This window comes from Bombina bombina, chromosome 3 (genome assembly GCF_027579735.1).
Source record: "Bombina bombina isolate aBomBom1 chromosome 3, aBomBom1.pri, whole genome shotgun sequence".
NCBI classification, from domain to species: domain Eukaryota; kingdom Metazoa; phylum Chordata; class Amphibia; order Anura; family Bombinatoridae; genus Bombina; species Bombina bombina.
Genome location: NC_069501.1, coordinates 35562688 through 35588438, shown reverse-complemented (window position 1 = coordinate 35588438; position 25751 = coordinate 35562688). Strand labels below are relative to the sequence as shown.

Here is a 25751-nt window from a genome sequence, read left to right as displayed (position 1 = left end):
TATATTAAGCTTGTGTGTGGTGCCCCTGAGGATATATTAAGCTTGTGTGTGGTGTTCCTGAGGATATATTAAGCTTGTGTGTGGTTCCCCTGAGGATATATTAAGCTTGTGTGTAGTGTTACTGAGGATATATTAAGCTTGTGTGTGGTGCCCCTGAGGATATATTAAGCTTGTGTGTGGTGCCCCTGAGGATATATTAAGCTTGTGTGTGGTGCCCCTGAGGATATATTAAGCTTGTGTGTGGTGCCCTTAAGGATATATTAAGCTTGTGTGTGTGGTGTTCCTGAGGATATATTAAGCTTGTGTGTGGTGCCCCTGAGGATATATTAAGTTTGTGTGTGGTGTTACTGAGGATATATTAAGTTTGTGTGTGGTGTTACTGAGGATATATTAAGCTTGTGTGTGGTGTTACTGAGGATATATTAAGCTTGTGTGTGGTGTTCCTGAGGATATATTAAGCTTGTGTGTGGTGCCCCTGAGGATATATTAAGCTTGTGTGTGGTGTTCCTGAGGATATATTAAGCTTGTGTGTGGTGTCCCTGAGGATATATTAAGCTTGTGTGTGTGGTGCCCCTGAGGATATATTTAGCTTGTGTGTGGTGTTCCTGAGGATATATTAAGCTTGTGTGTGGTGCCCCTGAGGATATATTAAGCTTGTGTGTGGTGCCCCTGAGGATATATTTAGCTTGTGTGTGGTGTTCCTGAGGATATATTAAGCTTGTGTGTGGTGCCCCTGAGGATATATTAAGCTTGTGTGTGGTGCCCCTGAGGATATATTAAGCTTGTGTGTTGTGCCCCTGAGGATATATTAAGCTTGTGTGTGGTGTTCCTGAGGATATATTAAGCTTGTGTGTGGTGCCCCTGAGGATATATTAAGCTTGTGTGTGGTGTTCCTGAGGATATATTAAGCTTGTGTGTGGTGTTCCTGAGGATATATTAAGCTTGTGTGTTGTGCCCCTGAGGATATATTAAGCTTGTGTGTGGTGCCCCTGAGGATATATTAAGCTTGTGTGTGGTGTTCTTGAGGATATATTAAGCTTGTGTGTGGTGTTCCTGAGGATATATTAAGCTTGTGTGTGGTGCCCCTGAGGATATATTAAGCTTGTGTGTGGTGCCCCTGAGGATATATTAAGCTTGTGTGTGGTGCCCCTGAGGATATATTAAGCTTGTGTGTGGTGCCCCTGAGGATATATTAAGCTTGTGTGTGGTGTTCCTGAGGATATATTAAGCTTGTGTGTGGTGCCCCTGAGGATATATTAAGCTTGTGTGTTGTGCCCCTGAGGATATATTAAGCTTGTGTGTTGTGCCCCTGAGGATATATTAAGCTTGTGTGTGGTGTTACTGAGGATATATTAAGCTTGTGTGTGGTGTTACTGAGGATATATTAAGCTTGTGTGTGGTGTTCCTGAGGATATATTAAGCTTGTGTGTGGTGCCCCTGAGGATATATTAAGCTTGTGTGTGGTGTCCCTGAGGATATATTAAGCTTGTGTGTGGTGTCCCTGAGGATATATTAAGCTTCTGTGTGGTGTTCCTGAGGATATATTAAGCTTGTGTGTGGTGCCCCTGAGGATATATTTAACTTGTGTGTGGTGCCCCTGAGGATATATTAAGCTTGTGTGTGGTGTCCCTGAGGATATATTAAGCTTGTGTGTGGTGTTACTGAGGATATATTTAACTTGTGTGTGGTGCCCCTGAGGATATATTAAGCTTGTGTGTGGTGTTCCTGAGGATATATTAAGCTTGTGTGTGGTGTTCCTGAGGATATATTAAGCTTGTGTGTGGTGTTCCTGAGGATATATTAAGCTTGTGTGTGGTATTCCTGAGGATATATTAAGCTTGTGTGTGGTGCCCCTGAGGATATATTAAGCTTGTGTGTGGTGTTACTGAGGATATATTAAGCTTGTGTGTGGTGTTCCTGAGGATATATTAAGCTTGTGTGTGGTATTCCTGAGGATATATTAAGCTTGTGTGTGGTGCCCCTGAGGATATATTAAGCTTGTGTGTGGTGTTACTGAGGATATATTAAGCTTGTGTGTGGTGTTCCTGAGGATATATTAAGCTTGTGTGTGGTGTTACTGAGGATATATTAAGCTTGTGTGTGGTGTTACTGAGGATATATTAAGCTTGTGTGTGGTGTTCCTGAGGATATATTAAGCTTGTGTGTGGTGTTCCTGAGGATATATTAAGCTTGTGTGTGGTGTTCCTGAGGATATATTAAGCTTGTGTGTGGTGCCCCTGAGGATATATTAAGCTTGTGTGTGGTGTTACTGAGGATATATTAAGTTTGTGTGTGGTGTTCCTGAGGATATATTAAGCTTGTGTGTGATGTTACTGAGGATATATTAAGCTTGTGTGTGATGTTCCTGAGGATATATTAAGCTTGTGTGTGGTGTTCCTGAGGATATATTAAGCTTGTGTGTGATGTTACTGAGTATATATTAAGCTTGTGTGTGGTGTCCCTGAGGATATATTAAGCTTGTGTGTGGTGTTCCTGAGGATATATTAAGCTTGTGTGTGGTGTTCCTGAGGATATATTAAGCTTGTGTGTGGTGTTCCTGAGGATATATTAAGCTTGTGTGTGGTGTTCCTGAGGATATATTAAGCTTGTGTGTGGTGTTCCTGAGGATATATTAAGCTTGTGTGTGGTGTTCCTGAGGATATATTAAGCTTGTGTGTGGTGCCCCTGAGGATATATTAAGCTTGTGTGTGGTGTTACTGAGGATATATTAAGCTTGTGTGTGGTGTTCCTGAGGATATATTAAGCTTGTGTGTGGTGTTACTGAGGATATATTAAGCTTGTGTGTGGTGTTCCTGAGGATATATTAAGCTTGTGTGTGGTGTTACTGAGGATATATTAAGTTTGTGTGTGGTATTCTTGAGGATATATTAAGCTTGTGTGTGATGTTACTGAGGATATATTAAGCTTGTGTGTGATGTTCCTGAGGATATATTAAGCTTGTGTGTGGTGTTCCTGAGGATATATTAAGCTTGTGTGTGATGTTACTGAGGATATATTAAGCTTGTGTGTGGTGTCCCTGAGGATATATTAAGCTTGTGTGTGGTGTTCCTGAGGATATATTAAGCTTGTGTGTGGTGTTCCTGAGGATATATTAAGCTTGTGTGTGGTGTTCCTGAGGATATATTAAGCTTGTGTGTGGTGTTCCTGAGGATATATTAAGCTTGTGTGTGGTGTTCCTGAGGATATATTAAGCTTGTGTGTGATGTTACTGAGGATATATTAAGCTTGTGTGTGGTGTTCCTGAGGATATATTAAGCTTGTGTGTGGTGCCCCTGAGGATATATTAAGCTTGTGTGTGGTGCCCCTGAGGATATATTAAGCTTGTGTGTGGTGTTACTGAGGATATATTAAGCTTGTGTGTGGTGTCCCTGAGGATATATTAAGCTTGTGTGTGGTGCCCCTGAGGATATATTAAGCTTGTGTGTGGTGTTCCTGAGGATATATTAAGCTTGTGTGTGGTGTTACTGAGGATATATTAAGCTTGTGTGTGGTGTTACTGAGGATATATTAAGCTTGTGTGTGGTGTTACTGAGGATATATTAAGCTTGTGTGTGGTGCCCCTGAGGATATATTAAGCTTGTGTGTGGTGCCCCTGAGGATATATTAAGCTTGTGTGTGGTGCCCCTGAGGATATATTAAGCTTGTGTGTGGTGTTCCTGAGGATATATTAAGCTTGTGTGTGGTGTTCCTGAGGATATATTAAGCTTGTGTGTGGTGCCCCTGAGGATATATTAAGCTTGTGTGTGGTGTTCCTGAGGATATATTAAGCTTGTGTGTGATGTTACTGAGGATATATTAAGCTTGTGTGTGGTGTCCCTGAGGATATATTAAGCTTGTGTGTGGTGTTCCTGAGGATATATTAAGCTTGTGTGTGGTGCCCCTGAGGATATATTACGCTTGTGTGTGGTGCCCCTGAGGATATATTACGCTTGTGTGTGGTGTCCCTGAGGATATATTAAGCTTGTGTGTGGTGTTCCTGAGGATATATTAAGCTTGTGTGTGGTGCCCCTGAGGATATATTAAGCTTGTGTGTGGTGTTACTGAGGATATATTAAGCTTGTGTGTGGTGCCCCTGAGGATATATTAAGCTTGTGTGTGGTGTTCCTGAGGATATATTAAGCTTGTGTGTGGTGCCCCTGAGGATATATTAAGCTTGTGTGTGGTGCCCCTGAGGATATATTAAGCTTGTGTGTGGTGCTCCTGAGGATATATTAAGCTTGTGTGTGGTGTTCCTGAGGATATATTAAGCTTGTGTGTGGTGCCCCTGAGGATATATTAAGCTTGTGTGTGGTGCCCCTGAGGATATATTAAGCTTGTGTGTGGTGTTCCTGAGGATATATTAAGCTTGTGTGTGGTGTTCCTGAGGATATATTTAACTTGTGTGTGGTGCCCCTGAGGATATATTAAGCTTGTGTGTGGTGTTCCTGAGGATATATTTAACTTGTGTGTGGTGCCGCTGAAGAACAATTGTGCTCCTCTCTCTCTCTGTTTTATCTGTAAGGGATCAGTATCTTGTAGTTCTTCTGGTACCACACGATGTCACATAATAATAATGCAAGCACCAGTTAGAGGCCTATTCTATTTCTAGATTTGGCTTTTCTGTCACGTTCTATTACTAGTATGTTTTATCTAATTCCATAAGCAGCTCTTTCTATTGATTAGAATTTCTTTGAAATCAACAAAAAAAAATGAGTTGTCATAAGATCAAGGCTGTCTTGGCCTACAAAGGCACCAGGAGATTTCCTGGTGGGTCACACAGATGAGGCTGGCCAGATACAAGGGGCTGGGGGTGCAGGTGAGGAAATACAGCTGTGTCACCTCTCCTGCACTGAACTATATGTAATAAGGTCACCTAGTATTTCCTTGTAAGTTTTATTTCCAAGATTTTGTACCATTTAGTAGTCCTCCTTTTAATGGTTTCCATTGTCTTTACGTCATGGATAAAATTGGGTTGTAGGGTGCCTATAATATATATATATAATATAATATAATTCTAAAAAAGATATTGGGGGATGGAGTATCCCAGTAATCCCCTTGAGAAAAATGGGGCATGTGCATTCTATTGATTCAACAGAAAATAGGGATTGGTCCTTAAAGGGACATTGAACACTAAATACATTTTTAAGCATAGATTTGAGAATATTCCCTGCCTCCCTCTAGTCATGGATGCCGCCATGTTGAAAACTATCTTTCACTATTTCCGATTGTTGACCTGTTCGCACATGTGCAGCAACTCTCCTACCGATTTCCAATATGGCTGCACCCATGATTAGATTTAGGTGCATGAAATCTATTTAACAAAGCGGTATGTGGCCCAGAAATAGGCTAAGATCTGCTCCTGTTCTGCAACACATTTCAGCTGGAGATGGACAGTGAGCTAATAAGGGACAACAAGCACATGTGTCCCCTGCTCAGGTGCTGCAAAATGTAATTAAACACACGGAGTTTGACCACAATCCTGCGCTTGTTTTCAGTAGATAACACATTTGAACTTTGGCCGGAATTGTGTTTATCCAGCGACAAAATCCCAAACTTTTTCTGCTGTTAATATCCCTAAAACTTGAAATCTTCACCACACCACCCAATTATCACACAAGATCTTTACCTGTGCTGTTAATCTTTTGAAATGTGCGCTATTAATGACAACCATAGAAATATGTGTGTATGTCCCTTTAAGGGATTTGAACAGGGTCGTTATCCGTTCAGTGGGTACGAGTGGTTGTTGGGTCATGAACTTTACTATTTTTCTAAGTACAAAACTCTATATGCTTGAGGATATTGCTTCATAACCCAGTGTGGTTGTGGGTTATGTTAGTGTGCTACAGCTTAATCCTTACTTAAAACCAATTGTAAATATATAATATATTAATATAACAATATTGGTTGTGGAAAGCTGGGGAATGGATAGTGAAGGTGTTATCTATCTTTTTAAACAATGACAATGGCTCATGATTCTAAAATGTTAGATTGTTACACTAATGCAAAAAAGTTACATGTTCTAACAAATCAGAGCATTTTACTTTGGTATTATACTATTCCTTTAAGGAAATAATATATATATATTATATACATGTACACACGTGCATACAGGGCCGCCACTAGAAATTTTGGGGCCCCTGACTTAACCATTGATCAGGCCCCCCCCCCCTTTGACATGTACAATTTTTGACCAAGTGACTAAAACGTATATGCACTTTTTTCTAAAGTGTCTATTTAAACTTGGAAATGTTGTAAAGGTAGTAACATACAAACATATACACACACAGACACACTCATACACTGAAACACACACTCACACATAAGGATTCACATATAGACACTCTAGCAGACACGTAAAGGAACACACAAACGCACTCAGACACAGACACTCAGCACTTGATTACATTGACCTGACAAGTAATGAGGTAGACTACAGTTCTGTAAAAAAAAGGAGATTTAGAAAACAAAATATGGAGTTCTGATTATCTTTTTGTAAAGGAAGATGCCAACTAAATGATGACAACAGCATGCAGTGGCTGAAAGGAAGGGCCCTGAACTGCCTAAACAATAATTTAAAGGTTAAATGGTGGATTGGTGACTTCCGTAAAGGTCTCAAAGTCTGTAGAAAGATGTGAATAATCAGTAGTAAGGTCAAAATGTACTAAAAAGGAACAGACAATGGACACACACACACAAACTCAAACTTGCACATACATCCAAGGAAACACTGACAGAGACAGCCTCAGAAAATGCACAAAGACATACAGACAAAGACATACACACACAGAGAGACAACCACATAAAACACAGAAAGACATACATACACACACCCTCACTGAGACATCCACAGAAAACACACAAAGACATACACACACCCTCACAGAGACACCCACAGAAAACACACACCCTCACAGAGACATCCACAGAAAACACAGACATACATACATACATACATACATACATACACACATACCCTCACAGAGACATCCGCAGAAAACAGACATATACACCCACCCTCACAGAGGCATCCAGAGAAAATACACAAAGGCAAACATACACACACCCTCGCAGAGACACCCATAGAAAAAGCTCAAAGACATATGCACACACCCTCACAGACATCCACAGAAAATGCACAAAGACATACACACCCACCCTCACAGAGAGACCCACAGAAAAAAAATACATACACACTCATAGAGACATAAACCAAAGCACAAAGACATAAACACAGACACCCACAGAAACACTCACAGGAGGAAACATTTATGCACCTTGCATCCCCTAAATCAACAGTGTGTGACATGCATGATAAAAAAAATTGCAGAAATTAAGAGATCACTTTTTAAAGAATCTTATTTGTAAACTTGTAAACAAAAATAATTCTGTGAATTCAAAATTGTACATTAATGATCTGGGTAGATGGCTAGATGAAGAAAAGTACTTTTAAAAGGTTGACATGTGTTTGTTTGTTTTTTTTCCCCATTTTCCCCAACCAAGAGCACAACTTCAAATATAGTGTACAAATGTTCCCATCTGTCAGCTGTACTTATTGATTTTGAAAATGCTGTACTCTATATGGTCTTAGTGGAACCATAAGATGTGGTACTCATACCATTAGATCTGGTTAAATGCAGGATTTAGGCTTGTTGGTATGTAACAAAATAGCACATACCATTTGTGTATTGAGGAGGAAACATTTCTGCATGGTTTTAAATATAGAATTTTTACAGCATTGTCAAAAAAATCATAAATACACTGCTGCTAAAAAAAATGTTTTTATGGACCCCTGGCCCCACCATACAACTACTACCACACTGAAGTTACAATCCGAAATTGCACAAAGAAATAAAAAACATTTGCTAAGTAAGTCCTACCTCCTCTGTAAATGAAAGTGATCTGCCGTCTGACTCAGGCACACACTGTACAAACAAAGTGCCAAGTCTGTCTCACACTGTGCATAGTGGTTTAGTGCACACTCAGAAATCCTCTCAAATGCTAATACTTTACTCCTTGTAATAACATTTTCCATGCTCAGTTAGCACTCTGCTGTAGTACCCACTGGTGGCTGCCAAAATGTAAAAAAAAAAAAAAATTTTTTTTTTTGTAGCTCTTGCCTCATGGGGCCCCCCTGGCCCATTGGGCCCCTGACAGGAGTCACCCCTGTCACCCCCTGATGGCGGCCCTGCGTGCATAAATGCACAACAATCATCTGCTCTATGCTATATGTATACAATATACTGTATAAATAAGTGATAGCTTGTTATGCTATGAAACATTGCTTGTTTAAAGAGTTTGTTGTATTCAAAGCTACTGCAGCGACACAATTTCAAATGGGCTGGGCTCCTCTCTTGCACCTCAACAGTTAAAGCAGCTATTTCAAATGTCAAAATAAAGGTAAAGGATTTATTTGTAAACAATTTAATGCACTGCAGCAGGTAAATAGAACACATTAAAAGTGAGGACATTTTACAACATACTGTCCCTTTAAGAAACAGTTCTCAGATACAAATATCAGGCCAGATCTTAATTTTTTTTTTTTAAAAACAGGGGCACTTTCATTCATGAAAGTTTACATTGCAGTTTATTTTATAAATACTTACCTTCTCCTGAAACACCGGATCGCCGGTCCCATGCCTGCAGCTCCTCTGTACTTCGTCAGCAATGGCGAAATCGGCTCTCTTCAATCACAGCTTCCCCCCCAGGAGCGTTCATCTAGTGAGGCCACGCCGTGATTGGAGGAAGCCGGTCTCGTCATTGCTGTGTTAGTACAGCAGGAAGAAACAGGCGGGGGGATTGGCGATTCAACGTTTCAGGAGAAGACGGTAAGTATTTGTAAAATCCAATGCAATGTAAACTTTCATGAATGAAAGTGCCTCTGTTTTTAATAGTTTTTTATCATGAAAGTTGACATTCACTTTAAAGGGACATTAAACCCACATTCTTTCACATTTTCTTTCAATATTCTGATAGAGAATACAATTTTAAACAACATTCAAATGTACTTCTATTATTTAATTTGCTTCATTCTTTAGATATTATTTGTTGAAGAAATAGCAATGCACATGGGTTAGCCAATCACACGAGACATCTATGTGCAGCCACCAATCAGCAGCTTACGAGCCTATCTAGATATGCTTTTCAGCAAAGAATATCTAGAGAAGGAAGCAAATTAGATAATAAAAGTAAATTAGAAAGTTGTATAAATTGCATGCTATTTCTAAATCATGAAAGAAAAAATGTGGGTTTCATGTCCCTTTAAGGGGTAAATTTATTAATGTGCTAGCGGACATGATACAATGTAGCGTATCATGTCCGCCGCACATCGATAAATGCCAACAGCATACACTCTCTGCATTTATCATTGCACCAGCAATTCTTGTGAACTGCTGGTGTAATGCTGCGCCCTGCAGATTCACGGCCGATCGTTAGACCGCTGCTTAATAACTTATGTTTCCATACAGAGTTTGATAAATTGACCCCTAAGTGTAACCTAACAAACAAATGATTTAAAGCACCAGATTTTTCTTTGCGTAAATGTTTTGTAGATGATCTATTTATATAGCCCATCTGGGAGTGTTTTTGTAACAATGTATATCTTTGCTGATTTTTTAATAACAATAAGGTAGATTACGAGTTTTTCGTTACGCCTTTTAACGCTGAAAAAATGGCAATTTCAGCGTAATGGCAGTAAGGCAGCTATTGCGATTTGTGTCGGTATAGCTATACCGCAATAATTTTACCCTGGTGGGTATTACTGTTGGGGGGACTTTGTATTTTTTTTCCAGGTAAAAGAGCTGTTTAAAGGGCCATAATACCCAAATGTTTAAACACTTGAAAGTGATGCAGTATAGCTGTAAAAAGCTGATTAGAAAATATCACCTGAACATCTCTATGTAAAAAGAAAAATATTTTACCTCAAAAGTTCCTCAGTAGCCACCTCCCATTGTAAAGGATTTCTAAGCAGCAAATTAGTATGTCTGTCCCGGGACAACTGAAAGGATGAGCTTCGTGCACTCTCATATTATTTCACCAATCAGGTAAAGGAAGGTTACTATGAAATCTCATGACAGTTAAGTCAAATCTCATGAGATCACAGTAAGAGTTCATGACCTCAGCACTGCTGATGCTGATTGGCTGCTGTTCATTTCTTCATTTTTTTTTATTTTTTTACCTGCAGCTGGGAGCAGCTGAGTATAACTTTTTACACAGAACTTACTCTGCTGAGCTGATGAAATTGTGAGGTAAAATATCTTCCTTTTTTACATAGGGATGCTCAGGTGATATTTTCCTATCAGCTTTTTACAGTTATACTGCATCAGTTTCAAGTGATTTAGCATATGAGTATTAAGTCCCTTTAAGTTAGGCCAATGCCCTACAAAGGGCCCTTTTAAGGGCTATTGGTAGTTTATTGTAGGCTAGGGGGTGTTTTTATTTTGGGGGGCTTTTTTATTTTTATAGGGCTATTAGGTTTAATTGTTTTTATTTTTGGTAATTTCGTTTATTATTTTTTGTAAGCTTAGTGTTTATTATTTTTTGTAATTTAAGATTTTTTATTTGGTAGTATTTTTTTATTTTATTAGAATAGTAAGGTTAGGTTAAATTGTAGTTTAAAGGTTAGGTTTATTTTTATTTCACAGGTAAGTTTTTATTTATTTAAATATAGTTATATTGTAATTTTAATTTAAAGTTAGGGGGGTGTTAGGTTTAGGGGTTAATAATTTAATTTAGTGTTTTGCAATGTAAGGGGCCGGTGATTTAGAGGTTAATAGGTTTATTTAGTGGCTGAGATGTGGGAGGCCGGAGGTTTAAGGGTTAATATCTTTATTATAGTGGCAGTGATGTCGGGGAGCAGTAGAATAGGGGTTAATAACTTTATTATAGTGGCAGTGATGTCGGGGAGCAGTAGAATAGGGGTTAATATCTTTATTATAGTGGCAGTGATGTCAGGGAGCAGTAGAATAGGGGTTAATAACTTTAACTTTATTATAGTGGCAGTGATGTCAGGGAGCAGTAGAATAGGGGTTAATAACTTTATTATAGTGGCAGTGATGTCGGGGAGCAGTAGAATAGGGGTTAATATCTTTATTATAGTGGCAGTGATGTCAGGGAGCAGTAGAATAGGGGTTAATAACTTTATTATAGTGGCAGTGATGTCGGGGAGCAGTAGAATAGGGGTTAATATCTTTATTATAGTGGCAGTGATGTCGGGGAGCAGTAGAATAGGGGTTAATAACTTTATTATAGTGGCAGTGATGTCGGGGAGCAGCAGAATAGGGGTTAATATATTTATTATAGTGGCAGTGATGTAAGGGAGCAGCGGAATAGGGGTTAATAATTTTTATTAGTGTTGGCAATGTCGGCAGCGGCAGATTAGGAGTTAATAACTTTTTTTAGGTGTAGGCGATGTCGGGGGCAGCAGATTAGGGGTGTTTAGATTTGGGGTTTATGTTAGGGTGTTAGGTTTAAACGTAACTTTTTTATCCCCTATAGACATCAATGGGGTTGCGTTACAGAGAATTATCATTACGCAACCACAGGTGTTAGTTTTTTTCTTACACTCTCTCCCTATTGATGTCTATGGGGGAAAGCGTGCACAAGCACGTCAAAGCAGCTCTTGGATTTTGTGCAGTATGGAGCTTAACGCCACCATATCGCACGCACAAGGAGACTTTTCAGTAACTCGTAATGGCAGCGCTATGGAGGGGGAAATAACACAACTTTTTTGGTGTTAGTTTAGCACCCTGTTTAGCGCAAAACTCGTAATCTAGGTGATTGTGTAGATTTTCAGACTCCTAACTAGGCCCCAAAGTTTTAGATGTAGACTGAAGTCTACAGATTCCTGCCGCTCTGTGTAATCTATCTTTTTATATGCAGGGAAGGGGAGGGGAGTTTCTGCTCTTCCTGCTTTCCCAGCCCCTTTCAGTGGGTGTCCCAGCCTAACCTCATCAACAGCGCTAAACTGAGAGCTTCTAAGTAAGTTTTTAAACAGTCTTATTCTGGATTTTTATATCACTACCTGTGCATATTCCTCTTTATAGTAGTTCCCATCACATGCAGTTATATGACAATTGGTGTATACTGTCCCTTTAAAGGCAGAACAGTATTAGGGATAGTGACAAAATGATCAGGCAGATGATGTCCTCAGACAACCCAGCAAGCTCTCCTGATTCCCCTGCGGATATCTGAAACCTCTCTGGGTCATTTAACTGCTGATGCAGCAGAGCTGTCAAGTCACACTGTCAGATAGTGCAACACACTCTATAGAGTCTGTGTCCAGATCACACTGGTCCCTTTACGTAATAATTAGATGATAACCCAACAATCCAACATATAAAGAATATATACAGGCGCCTCTATCTGTTACTTCACTAAAGTGATTGTCAATTCTAGCGTTTGTGAAATAAAATACTTCATGCTGAAAGTTCCTTTATTTGTTTGAAGCGTTCGCCGCACTGAGATGCTCAGGCAGCCCAAGGCAGAACGCTGTTTTGCTCAGAGGTGACGTTTCCACCTCTTAGCAAATAGCCATGCGTTCCAGCAGGCGCCAAACCAGATTTCCTGCACGGCTATTGGCTAAGAGGTGGAAACGTCACCTCTCAGCAAAACAGCGTTCTGCCGTGGGCAGCCTGAGCAACTCAGTGTGGCAAACGCTTGAAACAAATAAAAAGAACTTTCAGCAGGAAATATTTTATACTTCATGACTAAAAGTCCCCTTTATTTGTTCCAATGGAAAACCCTAGCGTTTCACACTAGAACACTGGGCTATGAAGCTGTCAGCTGCAAAAGGGACAAATTCTCTGTGTGATTGGTCATTTTTTCCATAGAAATTACTTCTGTGTGGTGTAGCAACACGTTATGGTTTCCGCACAAGCTGTCAACAGCAGATAAGAACTTTATCCATTTTTTAAACTAGCAAAACTCTACATTGTGTTTCTAATTATAACACAAGAGGGCAACATAGGGGCCACAGTGAGTCATGGAGCTGTCACAGAGAGTGACAAGGACAACTGTATAGACTTTATATGATAGACTTTGTATGATGAAGGTAGAAATAATTTGGGTACAGTCCAAATTGGAAATGCATAAACAATATATTTTGAAAAACAATTAAAACTATTATTTTGTTAGCAACATTTTAATTGTTTTACAGTCAAGGGACACACCCAATAAAAAGCCTCTTGAGCACTGTTTATCTTATTTTAATATAGGGGCATATAGAAATGAGCCCTACATGTATCAAGCAGTCACTGTGCAGAATGTAGAAGGCACAGGGTTCTGAATTCCACAGAGTGCACTTCATCCTTTCTGTGGACAGTGGAAATGCTACAATTTAAATTACAGGAAAAGCAGGCAAAATGCACTTCAAAGTTTTTTTTCTACAGCTGTAAAAATAGACATTTTATTGTTAAACAAATATTGAGTTTAGTGTCCCTTTAAATTAACTTTTTGTTTGTTGGTTGTAACTCACCTGCATAGGGGGTATACAGTGTCAGCATGATACCCACGAGCAGCTCCCATCTCCCCTTCAGATCTCCAGCCATGATACTCAGATTATCTATGTGGTCTATTTAACCCTTTGCTTTGCTATAGGAGAAGAAAGCTAAGAAATCCTTATATCCCACAGGTCTGGAGTGATTTATTCTCTCATCTCAGCACTGCACAGACCAGGGGGGCAAACGTCTCTCACACTAATATTTACACAAGCAGGGCTGATGTTTATCTGCTCTCTTGTCCCCAGCAGTTAGTTTGTATAATTAATTATTGTCTAGCCTGTGAGTATTTCTCTGAACTTAACTCCTCCCAACTATTCCGGGGAAGTGACAACCGTCTGCTTATTAATGTTACATTTGTAGAGAAACAAGTTCCCAGCAACAAGATGAACAAGACTCTGCAAGGCTACACACATATGCTCTGTCTGAGTCATGATAAGATAGCTTTACATGGTGTGACATTAGAAGGGTAATAGCAAACATTTAATTTCATGTCTGTGACATTGTAATAGAAAAAAAAATACTAGTGCAGTGGTAGAATTTGTACACAAACATGTATTTCCTTATAGTTCAAATTACTTTGGGCGGTTTAGAGGTTAATAGTGTAGTGGTTTACTTTGCGTTGGGGGGCTGGTGGTTTAGGGATTAATTGTGTAGTGGTTTAACTTTGCGTTGGGGCTGGTCATTTAGGGGTTAATAGTGTAGTGGAGACTTTGCGGTGGGCTATGTGGCAGTTTAGGGGTTATTAAAGTATTTCTCCATTGACTTCTATGGGCGAATAGTTTATTGTAAAAGCAATATTGTAATTTCAGCTTTTTGCACACGTCAAATTAAAACTGGAACAATAACTTTTACTTTCAACTTGTAATGCCAGCACAACCCGACGCATGCAAACTGTTTACTGCTAGCACAGTTAGCACTCTAGCGAACGCGTTAATTAGCACTCCACTAGTAATTTAGCCCTTTGTGTCGTTTGTTAAGAGTTTTGCAGGTGTGTTATTGGAAATATCACTTTATCTTTGTATGTATGGGAAGGTAAATAATAAAGTGTATGTATGGAAAGGTAAAGGATAAAGTGTATGTATGTATGTATGGGAAGGTAAAGGATAAAGTGTATGTATGTATGTATGTATGTATGTATGGGAAGGTAAAGGATAAAGTGTATGTATGTATGTATGGGAAGGTAAAGGATAAAGTGTATGTATGTATGTATGGGAAGGTAAAGGATAAAGTGTATGTATGTATGTATGGGAAGGTAAAGGATAAAGTGTATGTATGTATGTATGGGAAGGTAAAGGATAAAGTGTATGTATGTATGTATGTATGTATGGGAAGGTAAAGGATAAAGTGTATGTATGTATGTATGTATGTATGTATGTATGGGAAGGTAAAGGATAAAGTGTATGTATGTATGTATGGGAAGGTAAAGGATAAAGTGTATGTATGTATGTATGGGAAGGTAAAGGATAAAGTGTATGTATGTATGTATGTATGTATGTATGTATGGGAAGGTAAAGGATAAAGTGTATGTATGTATGTATGGGAAGGTAAAGGATAAAGTGTATGTATGTATGTATGTATGTATGGGAAGGTAAAGGATAAAGTGTATGTATGTATGTATGGGAAGGTAAAGGATAAAGTGTATGTATGTATGTATGGGAAGGTAAAGGATAAAGTGTATGTATGTATGTATGGGAAGGTAAAGGATAAAGTGTATGTATGTATGTATGTATGGGAAGGTAAAGGATAAAGTGTATGTATGTATGTATGTATGGGAAGGTAAAGGATAAAGTGTATGTATATATGTATGTATTGGAAGGTAAAGGATAAAGTGTATGTATATATGTATGTATGGAAAGGTAAAGGATAAAGTGTATGTATATATGTATGTATTGAAAGGTAAAGGATAAAGTGTATGTATGTATGTATGGGAAGGTAAAGGATAAAGTGTATGTATGTATTGGAAGGTAAAGGATAAAGTGTATGTATGTATGTATGGGAAGCTAAAGGATAAAGTGTATGTATGTATGGGAAGTTAAAGGATAAAGTGTATGTATGTATGGGAAGGTAAAGGATAAAGTTTATGTATGTATGTATGTATGTATGTATGGGAAGTTAAAGGATAAAGTATATGTATGTATGGGAAGTTAAAGGATAAAGTTTATGTATGTATGTATGTATGTATGTATGTATGTATGTATGTATGTATGTATGTATGGCAATGTAAATGATAAAGTGTATGTATGTATGTATGTATGTATGGCAATGTAAATGATAAAGTGTATGTATGTATGGGAAGTTAAAGGATAAAGTGTATGTATGTATGTATGTATGTATTTATGTATGGGAATGTAAATGATAAAGTGTATGTATGGGAAGTTAAAGGATAAAGTGTATGTATGTATGGGAAGGTAAAGGATAAAGTGTATGTATGTATGTATGTATGGGAAGGTAAAGGATAAAGTGTATGTATGTATGGGAAGGTAAAGGATAAAGTGTATGTATGTATGTATGTATGTATGGGAAGGTAATGGATAATGTGTATGTATGTATGTATGGGAATGTAAATGATAAAGTGTATGTATGTATGTATGTATGTATGGGAAGGTAAAGGATAATGTGTATGTATGTATGTATGGGAAGGTAAAGGATAAAGTGTATGTATGTATGTATGGGAAGGTAAAGAATAAAGTGTATGTATGTATGTATGTATGGGAAGGCAAATGATAAAGTGTATGTATGTATGTATGGTTAGGTAAAGGATAAAGTGTTTGTATGTATGTATGGGAAGGTAAAGAATAAAGTGTATGTATGTATGGGAAGGTAAAGGATAAAGTGTATGTATGTATGTAAGGGAAGGTAAAGGATAAAGTGTATGTATGTATGTATGTATGTATGTAAGGGAAGGTAAAGGATAAAGTGTATGTATGTATGGGAAGGTAAAGAATAAAGTGTATGTATGTATGTATGTAAGGGAAGGTAAAGAATAAAGTGTATTATGTAAGTATGTAAGGGAAGGTAAAGAATAAAGTGTATGTATGTATGGGAAGGTAAAGGATAAAGTGTATGTATGTATGTATGTATGTATGTATGGGAAGGTAAAGGATAAAGTGTATGTATGTATGTATGTATGGAATGGGAAAGGATAAAGTGTATGTATGTATGTATGTATGGGAAGGTAAAGGATAAAGTGTATGTATGTATGTATGGGAAGGTAAAGGATAAAGTGTATGTATGTATGAATGGGAATGTAAAGGATAAAGTGTATGTATGTATGTATGGGAAGGTAAAGGATAAAGTGTATGTAAGTATGTACAGTGGGGCAAAAAAGTATTTAGTCAGCCCAATTGTGCAAGTTCTCCCAGTTAAGAAGATGAGGGAGGCCTGTAATTTTCATCATAGGTATACCTCAACTATGAGAGACAAAATGTGGAAACAAATCCAGACAATCACATTGTCTGATTTGGAAAGAATTTATTTGCATATTATGGTGGAAAATAAGTATTTGGTCACCTACAAACAAGCAAGATTTCTGGCTCTCACAGACCTGTATCTTCTTCTTTAAGAGGCTCCTCTGTCCTCCACTCATTACCTGTATTAATGGCCCCTGTTTGAACTTGTTATCAGTATAAAAGACACCTGTTCACAACCTCAAACAATCACACTCCAAACTCCACTATGGTGAAGACCAAGGAGCTGTCGAAGGACACCAGAAACAAAATTGTAGACCTGCACCAGGCTGGGAAGACTGAATCTGCAATAGGTAAGCAGCTTGGTGTGAAGAAATCAACTGTGGGAGCAATAATTAGAAAATGGAAGACATACAAGACCACTGATAATCTCCCTCGATCTGGGGCTCCACGCAAGATCTCACCCCGTGGGGTCAAAATGATCACAAGAACGGTGAGCAAACATCCCAGAACCACATGAGGGGACCTAGTGAATGACCTGCAGAGAGTTGGGACCAACGTAACAAAGGCTACCATCAGTAACACACTACGCTGCCAGGGACTCAGATCCCGCAGTGCCAGACGTGTCCCCCTGCTTAAGCCAGTACATGTCTGAAGTATGCTAGAGAGCATTTGGACGATCCAGAAGCGGATTGGGAGAATGTCATATGTTCAGATGAAACCAAAATAGAACTGTTTGGTAGAAACACAACTCGTCGTGTTTGGAGGAGAGAGAATGTTGAGTTGCAGCCAAAGAACACCATACCTACTGTGAAGCATAGGGGTGGCAACATCATGCTTTGGGGCTGTTGCTCTGCAAAGGGAACAGGACGACTGATACATCTACATGAAAGAATGAATGGGGCCATGTATCATGAGATTTTGAGTGCAAACCTCCTTCCATCAGCAAGGGCATTGAAGATGAAACGTGGCTGGGTCTTTCAGCATGACAATGATCCCAAACACACCGCCCGGGCAATGAAGGAGTTGCTTCGTAAGAAGCATTTCAAGGTCCTGGAGTGGCCTAGCCAGTCTCCAGATCTCAACCCCATAGAAAACCTTTGGAGGGAGTTGAAAGTCTGTTTTGCCCAGCGACAGCCCCAAAACATCACTGCTCTAGAGGAGATCTGCAAGCAGGAATGGGCCAACATACCAGCAACAGTGTGTGACAACCTTGTGAAGACTTACAGAAAACGTTTGACCTCTGTCATTGCCAACAAAGGATATATAACAAAGTATTGAGATGAACTTTTGATATTGACCAAATACTTATTTTCCACCATAATTTGCAAATAAATTATTTCCAAATCAGACAATGTGATTGTCTGGATTTGTTTCCACATTTTGTCTCTCTCATAGTTGAGGTATACATATGATGAAAATTACAGGCCTCTCTCATCTTCTTAAGTGGGAGAACTTTCACAATTGGTGGCTGACTAAATACTTTTTTGTCCCACTGTATGTATGTATGGGATGGTAAAGGATAAAGTGTATGTATGTATGTATGTATGGGAAGGTAAAGGATAAAGTGAAAGTATGTATGTATGTATGTATGTATGTATGGGAAGGTAAAGAATAAAGTGTATGTATGTAAGGGAAGGTAAAGAATAAAGTGTATGTATGTATGGGAAGGTAAAGGATAAAGTGTATGTATGTATGTGTGTATGTATGTATGGGAAGGTAAAGAATAAAGTGTATGTATGTATGTATGTATGGAATGGTAAAGGATAAAGTGTATGTATGTATGTATGTATGTATGGGGAGGTAAAAAATAAAGTGTATGTATGTATGTATGTATGTATGGGAAGGTAAAGGATAAAGTGTATGTATGTATGTATGTATGTATGTATGGGGAGGTAAAAAATAAAGTGTATGTATGTATGTATGGAAAGGTAAAGGATACAGTGTATGTATGTATGTATGGGAAGGTAAAGGATAAAGTGTATGTATGTATTGGAAGGTAAAGGATAAAGTGTATGTATGTATGTATGTATGGGAAGGTAAAGGATAAAGTGTATGTATGTATGTATTGGAAGGTAAAGGATAAAGTGTATGTATGTATGTATTGGAAGGTAAAGGATAAAGTGTATGTATGTATGTATGGGAAGGTACAGGATAAAGTGTATGTATGTATGTATTGGAAGGTAAAGGATAAAGTGTATGTATGTATGTATGGGAAGGTACAGGATAAAGTGTATGTATGTATGTATTGGAAGGTAAAGGATAAAGTGTATGTATATATGTATTGGAAGGTAAAGGATAAAGTGTATGTATGTATGTATTGGAAGGTAAAGGATAAAGTGTATGTATGTATGTATGTATGTATGTAGGGGAAGGTAAAGGATAAAGTGTATGTATGTATGTATGGGAAGGTAAAGGATAAGTGTATGTATGTATGTATGTATGTATGTATGTATGGGAATGTAAAGGATAAAGTGTATGTATGTATGTATGTATGTATGTATGGGAAGGTAAAGAATAAAGTGTATGTATGTATGTATTGGAAGATAAAGGGTAAAGTGTATGTATGTATGTATGTATGGGAAGATAAAGGATAAAGTGTATGTATGTATGGGAAGGTAAAGGATAAAGTGTATGTATGTATGTATGGGAAGGTAAAGGATAAAGTGTATGTATGTATTGGAAGGTAAAGGATAAAGTGTATGTATGTATGTATGTATGGGAAGGTAAAGGATAAAGTGTATGTATGTATTGGAAGGTAAAGGATAAAGTGTATGTATGTATGCATGTATGTATGTATGGGAAGTTAAAGGATAAAGTGTATGTATGTATGGGAAAGTAAAGGTTAAAGTATATGTATGTATGTATGTATGTATGGAAAGGTAAAGGATAAAGTGTATGTATGTATGGGAAGTTAAAGGATAAAGTATATGTATGTATGGGAAGTTAAAGGATAAAGTGTATGTATGTATGTATGTATGGGAATGTAAATGATAAAGTGTATGTATGTATGGGAAGTTAAAAGATAAAGTGTATGTATGTATGTATGTATTTATGTATGGGAATGTAAATGATAAAGTGTATGTATGTATGGGAAGTTAAAGGATAAAGTGTATGTATGTATGGGAAGGTAAAGGATAAAGTGTATGTATGTATGTATGGGAAGGTAAAGGATAATGTGTATGTATGTATGTATGTATGTATGGGAATGTAAATGATAAAGTGTATGTATGTATGTATGGGAAGGTAAAGGATAAAGTGTATGTATGTATGGGAAGGTAAAGGATAAAGTGTATGTATGTATGTATGGGAAGTAAAAGGATAAACTGTATGTATGGGAAAATAAAGGATAAAGTGTATGTATGTATGTATTGGAAGTAAAAGGATAAACTGTATGTATGGGAAAATAAAGGATAAAGTGTATGTATGTATGTATGGGAAGTTAAAGGATAAAGTGTATGTATCTACGTATGGGAAGGTAAAGTATAAAGTGTATGTATGTATGTATGTATGTATGGGAAGTTAAAGGATAAAGTGTATGTATGTATGTATGGGAAGTTAAAGGATAAAGTGTATGTATGTATGTATGTATGGGAAGTTAAAGGATAAAGTGTACGTATGTATGTATGGGAAGGTAAAGGATAAAGTGTATGTATGTATGTATGTATGGGAAGGTAAAGGATAAAGTGTATGTATGTATGTATGTATGTATGTGTGTGTGCATGTATGTATGTATGTATGTATGGGAAGGTAAAGAATAAAGTCTATGTATGTATGTATGTATGTATGGGAAGGTAAAGGATAAAGTGTATGTATGTGCGTATGGGAAGGTAAAGGATAAAGTGTATGTGTGTATGGGAAGGTAAAGGATAAAGTGTATGTATGTGTGTATGTATGGGAAGGTAAAGGATAAAGTGTATGTATGTATGTATGTATGGGAAGGTAAAGGATAAAGTGTATGTATGTATGTATTGGAAGGTAAAGGATAAAGTGTATGTATGTATGTATGTATGTATGTATGGGAAGGTAAAGGATAAAGTGTATGTATGTATGTACGTATGGGAAGGTAAAGGATAAAGTGTATGTATGTATGTATGTATGTATGGGAAGATAAAGAATAAAGTGTATGTATGTGTGTATGGGAAGGTAAAGGATAAATTGTATGTATGTATGTATGGGAAGGTAAAGGATAAAGTGTATGTATGTATGTACGTATGGGAAGGTAAAGGATAAAGTGTATGTATGTATGTATGTATGTATGTATGGGAAGATAAAGAATAAAGTGTGTGTATGTATGTATGGGAAGGTAAAGGATAAAGTGTATGTATGTATGGGAAGGTAAAGGATAAAGTGTATGTATGTATGTATGTATGGGAAGGTAAAGAATTAAGTGTATGTATGTATGGGAAGTTAAAGGATAAAGCGTATGTATGTATGTATGGGAAAGTAAAGGATAAAGTGTATGTATGTATGAATGTATGGGAAGTTAAAGGATAAAGTGTATGTATGTATGTATGTATGGGACGGTAAAGGATAAAATGTATGTATGTATGGGAAGGTAAAGGATACAGTGTATGTATGTATGTATGTGTGTATGTATGTATGTATGTATGGGAAGGTAAAGGATACAGTGTATGTATGTATGGGAAGGTAAAGGATACAGTGTATGTATGTATGGGAAGGTAAAGGATAAAGTGTATGTATGTATGGGAAGGTAAAGGATAAAGTGTATGTATGTATGTATGTATGGGAAGGTAAAGGATACAGTGTATGTATGTATGGGAAGGTAAAGGATAAAGTGTATGTATGTATGTATGTATGGGAAGGAAAAGGATAAAGTGTATGTATGTATGTATGGGAAGGTAAAGAATTAAGTGTATGTATGTATGGGAAGTAAAAGGATAAAGTGTATGTATGTATGTATGTATGGGAAGTTAAAGGATAAAGTGAATGTATGTATGTATGTATGTATGTATGTATGGGAAGTTAAAGGATAAAGTGTATGTATGTATGTATGGGAAGTTAAAGGATAAAGTGTATGTATGTATGTATGTATGTATGGGAAGGTAAAGGATAAAATGTATGTATGTATGTATGTGTGTGTGTATGTATGTATGTATGTATGGGAAGGTAAAGAATAAAGTCTATGTATGTATGTATGTATGTATGTATGGGAAGGTAAAGGATAAAGTGTATGTATGTATGTATGTATGTATGTATGTATGGGAAGGTAAAGGATAAAGTGTATGTATGTATGTATGTATGTATGTATGGGAAGGTAAAGAATAAAGTCTATGTATGTATGTATGTATGTATGGGAAGGTAAAGGATAAAGTGTATGTATGTGTGTATGGGAAGGTAAAGGATAAAGTGTATGTATGTATGTATGTATGTATGGGAAGGTAAAGGATAAAGTGTATGTATGTATGTATGGGAAGGTAAAGGATAAAGTGTATGTATGTGTGTATGTATGGGAAGGTAAAGGATAAAGTGTATGTATGTATGTATGTATGGGAAGGTAAAGGATAAAGTGTATGTATGTGTGTATGTATGGGAAGGTAAAGGATAAAGTGTATGTATGTATGTATGTATGTATGTATGTATGTATGTATGGGAAGGTAAAGGATAAAGTGTATGTATGTGTGTATGTATGGGAAGGTAAAGGATAAAGTGTATGTATGTATGTATGTATAAATGTATGTATGGGAAGGTAAAGGATAAAGTGTATGTATGTATGTACGTATGGGAAGGTAAAGGATAAAGTGTATGTATGTATGGGAAGGTAAAGGATAAAGTGTATGTATGTATGAATGTATGGGAAGGTAAAGGATAAAGTGTATGTATGTATGGGAAGGTAAAGGATAAAGTGTATGTATGTATGTATGTATGAATGTATGGGAAGGTAAAGGATAAAGTGTATGCATGTATGGGAAGGTAAAGGATTAAGTGTATGTATGTATGTATGTATGTATGTATGAATGTATGGGAAGGTAAAGGATAAAGTGTATGTATGCATGTATGTATGTATGGGAAGGTAAAGGATAAAGTGTATGTATGCATGTATGTATGTATGGGAAGGTAAAGGATAACGTGTATGTATGTACGTATGGGAAGGTAAAGGATAAAGTTTATGTATGTATGTATGGGAAGGTAAAGGATAAAGTGTATTTATGTATGGGAAGGTAAAGGATAAAGTGTATGTATGTATGTATGTATGAATGTATGGGAAGGTAAAGGATAAAGTGTATGTATGCATGTATGTATGTATGTATGGGAAGGTAAAGGATAAAGTGTATGTATGTACGTATGGGAAGGTAAAGGATAAAGTGTATGTATGTATGTATGTATGTATGTACGTATGGGAAGGTAAAGGATAAAGTGTATGTATGTATGTATGTATGTATGTATGGGGAAGGTAAAGGATAAAGTGTATGCATGTATGTATGTATGTACGTATGGGAAGGTAAAGGATAAAGTGTATGTATGTATGTATGTATGTATGGGGAAGGTAAAGGATAAAGTGTATGTATGTATGTATGTACGTATGGGAAGGTAAAGGATAAAGTGTATGTATGTATGTATGTATGTATGTAAGTATGGGGAAGGTAAAGGATAAAGTGTATGTATGTATGTATGTATGTATGTATGGGGAAGGTAAAGAATAAAGTGTATGTATGTGTGTATGGAAAGGTAAAGGATAAAGTGTATGTATGTGTGTATGGGAAGGTAAAGGATAAAGTGTATGTATGTATGTATGTATGTATGTATGTATGGGAAGGTAAAGGATAAAGTGTATGTATGTATGGGAAGGTAAAGAATAAAGTGTATGTATGTACTGTATGTATGGGAAGGTAAAGAATAAAGTGTATGTATGTATGTATGTATGTATGTATGGGAAGGTAAAGGATAAAGTGTATGTATGTATGGGAAGGTAAAGAATAAAGTGTATGTATGTACTGTATGTATGGGAAGGTAAAGAATAAAGTGTATGTATGTATGTGTGTATGGAAAGGTAAAGGATAAAGTGTATGTATGTGTGTATGGGAAGGTAAAGGATAAAGTGTATGTATGTATGTATGTATGTATGGGAAGGTAAAGGATAAAGTGTATGTATGTATGTATGGGAAGGTAAAGAATAAAGTGTGTGTATGTATGTATGTATATATGTATGGGAAGGTAAAGGATAAAGTGTATGTATGTATGGGAAGGTAAAGAATAAAGTGTATGTATGTACTGTATGTATGGGAAGGTAAAGAATAAAGTGTATGTATGTATGTGTGTATGGAAAGGTAAAGAATAAAGTGTATGTATGTATGTGTGTATGGAAATGTAAAGGATAAAGTGTATGTATGTATGTGTGTATGGAAAGGTAAAGAATAAAGTGTATGTATGTATGTGTGTATGGAAAGGTAAAGAATAAAGTGTATGTATGTATGTGTGTATGGAAAGGTAAAGGATAAAGTGTATGTATGTATTCACACTGTCAAACCGCTTCAAAAGCGGAAGGCCGACGTCATCAGGGAGCAGAGGCAGAACGTATCAAGCAGCTTGCAGGTCACAGGGGTGCACACTGTGTAAGGACGGCCAGTGCAGCCGTATATGCAAAAACGTTTGTACACAGGTACAGCAGCACTAAGATAAGGAGCACAGGTGAAAAAAAGGGCTAAAAAAAGAAAATATAAAAAATATAAACCTTTATTTGAACATACTAAAAAGTTAAGTACACGGACATGCAGACTCCCTGACTAGTTTCGTGCTCCATAGAGTACTTAATCATAGGGTGAATCTGTTCAGTATCTTCTCCCTATTTAAATGCAGTGTAGGGCTTAGTATAAGCCTGGAGCAGTCTAAGGGTTAAGGCTGTAGGAGAGTGGGTTAGAAGAGAGAGGGAAGGTGCTGGGTGCAACATTGTTGCAATTTAGGGTAGGCCCCTCCTTACCAGTAGATAAGCCAAGTTCTCCCTTGCAACTTCCTCTTCTTCTCCGGATCCTGGCTGAAGCAGTTTTTTCTTAGCAGTTCTGTCATCACCAGCGCAGCTATGCATCGTTCCAGGCGTTCTACTCTGCCTCCCAGACGTTACCAGTCGGAACAGGAACCTCCTGCACCTGCAAAAGAAAAAATAAAGATAAGTGTTCAATCTATTTCTGAGGATGATTTAGATATCATTCCCCCAACTCAATATACTACTGTTGTGTCAGCCCAGGTTCATAATGTGGAAGAGCAGGGACCTATTGATATTGAGTTAGCTCAGGAATCCCCCACACAGCAAGCATTGCAGACCCAGCAGGTTAATTTACCCCTTGATAGTGTACAGGCCTCATTTCTTAGTGCTGTACCCCCTGCTGCTATGTCAGCAGTTTCTGACCTATTGAAAAACATAATAACCGCAATGGCTGCAGCCTCCCCAGGGCCCAGTGTGACACCAGCTGTTTTCCCTCCTGATCCTTCTAGTCAGGATCCGGATCCTGCTTTAACCCCCAGCAGCCATCGCCCTTTCACACCTCTCATTGAGGCACCACACGTGGCAACACGCGATCCCCAGCCCGGCCGGAACATGGCCTCTGTAACGGCCCCTCAGCCCTCAACACCGGACTTGCCCCTAGGCGCACCATACCCGAGGCCCATGCCACCCCAGGGCCTATGCTGCTCCCCCCGGGGCCTAGCGATCTCCTTCGCCAGCCGCGTGGTCCGGGTCCGACTTCCGGTGTTAACGCCATGTTAGTGACGTCACCGGAAGCGGACATCGGCACTTCCGGCTTGGCAGATTCCCGCGCGGTCGCAAGGACATCGGCTCCCGGGGCAATGCCACTTGCAGGTGAGCACCGAGAGCCGTCCTTGGCCGTTGGCG

At 37.9% G+C, this 25751-nt stretch overlaps 1 protein-coding gene across 2 annotated transcripts in view; it reads right to left on the bottom strand.

The window, feature by feature from the left end:
* The window catches only part of LOC128652821 (phospholipase A1 member A), a 190215-nt gene extending 176488 nt beyond the window's left edge, over positions 1–13727 (bottom strand). The window contains exon 1 of one of the 2 annotated variants that reach the window (XM_053705779.1): positions 13472–13727. In XM_053705779.1, coding sequence (XP_053561754.1) covers positions 13472–13544 — 73 coding nt within the window. In that variant the 5' untranslated portion in view covers positions 13545–13727. The remainder of the gene's footprint in view (positions 1–13471) is intronic. The other variant, XM_053705778.1, reaches the window with a different exon arrangement.
* Between the last annotated feature and the right edge of the window lie 12024 nt (positions 13728–25751).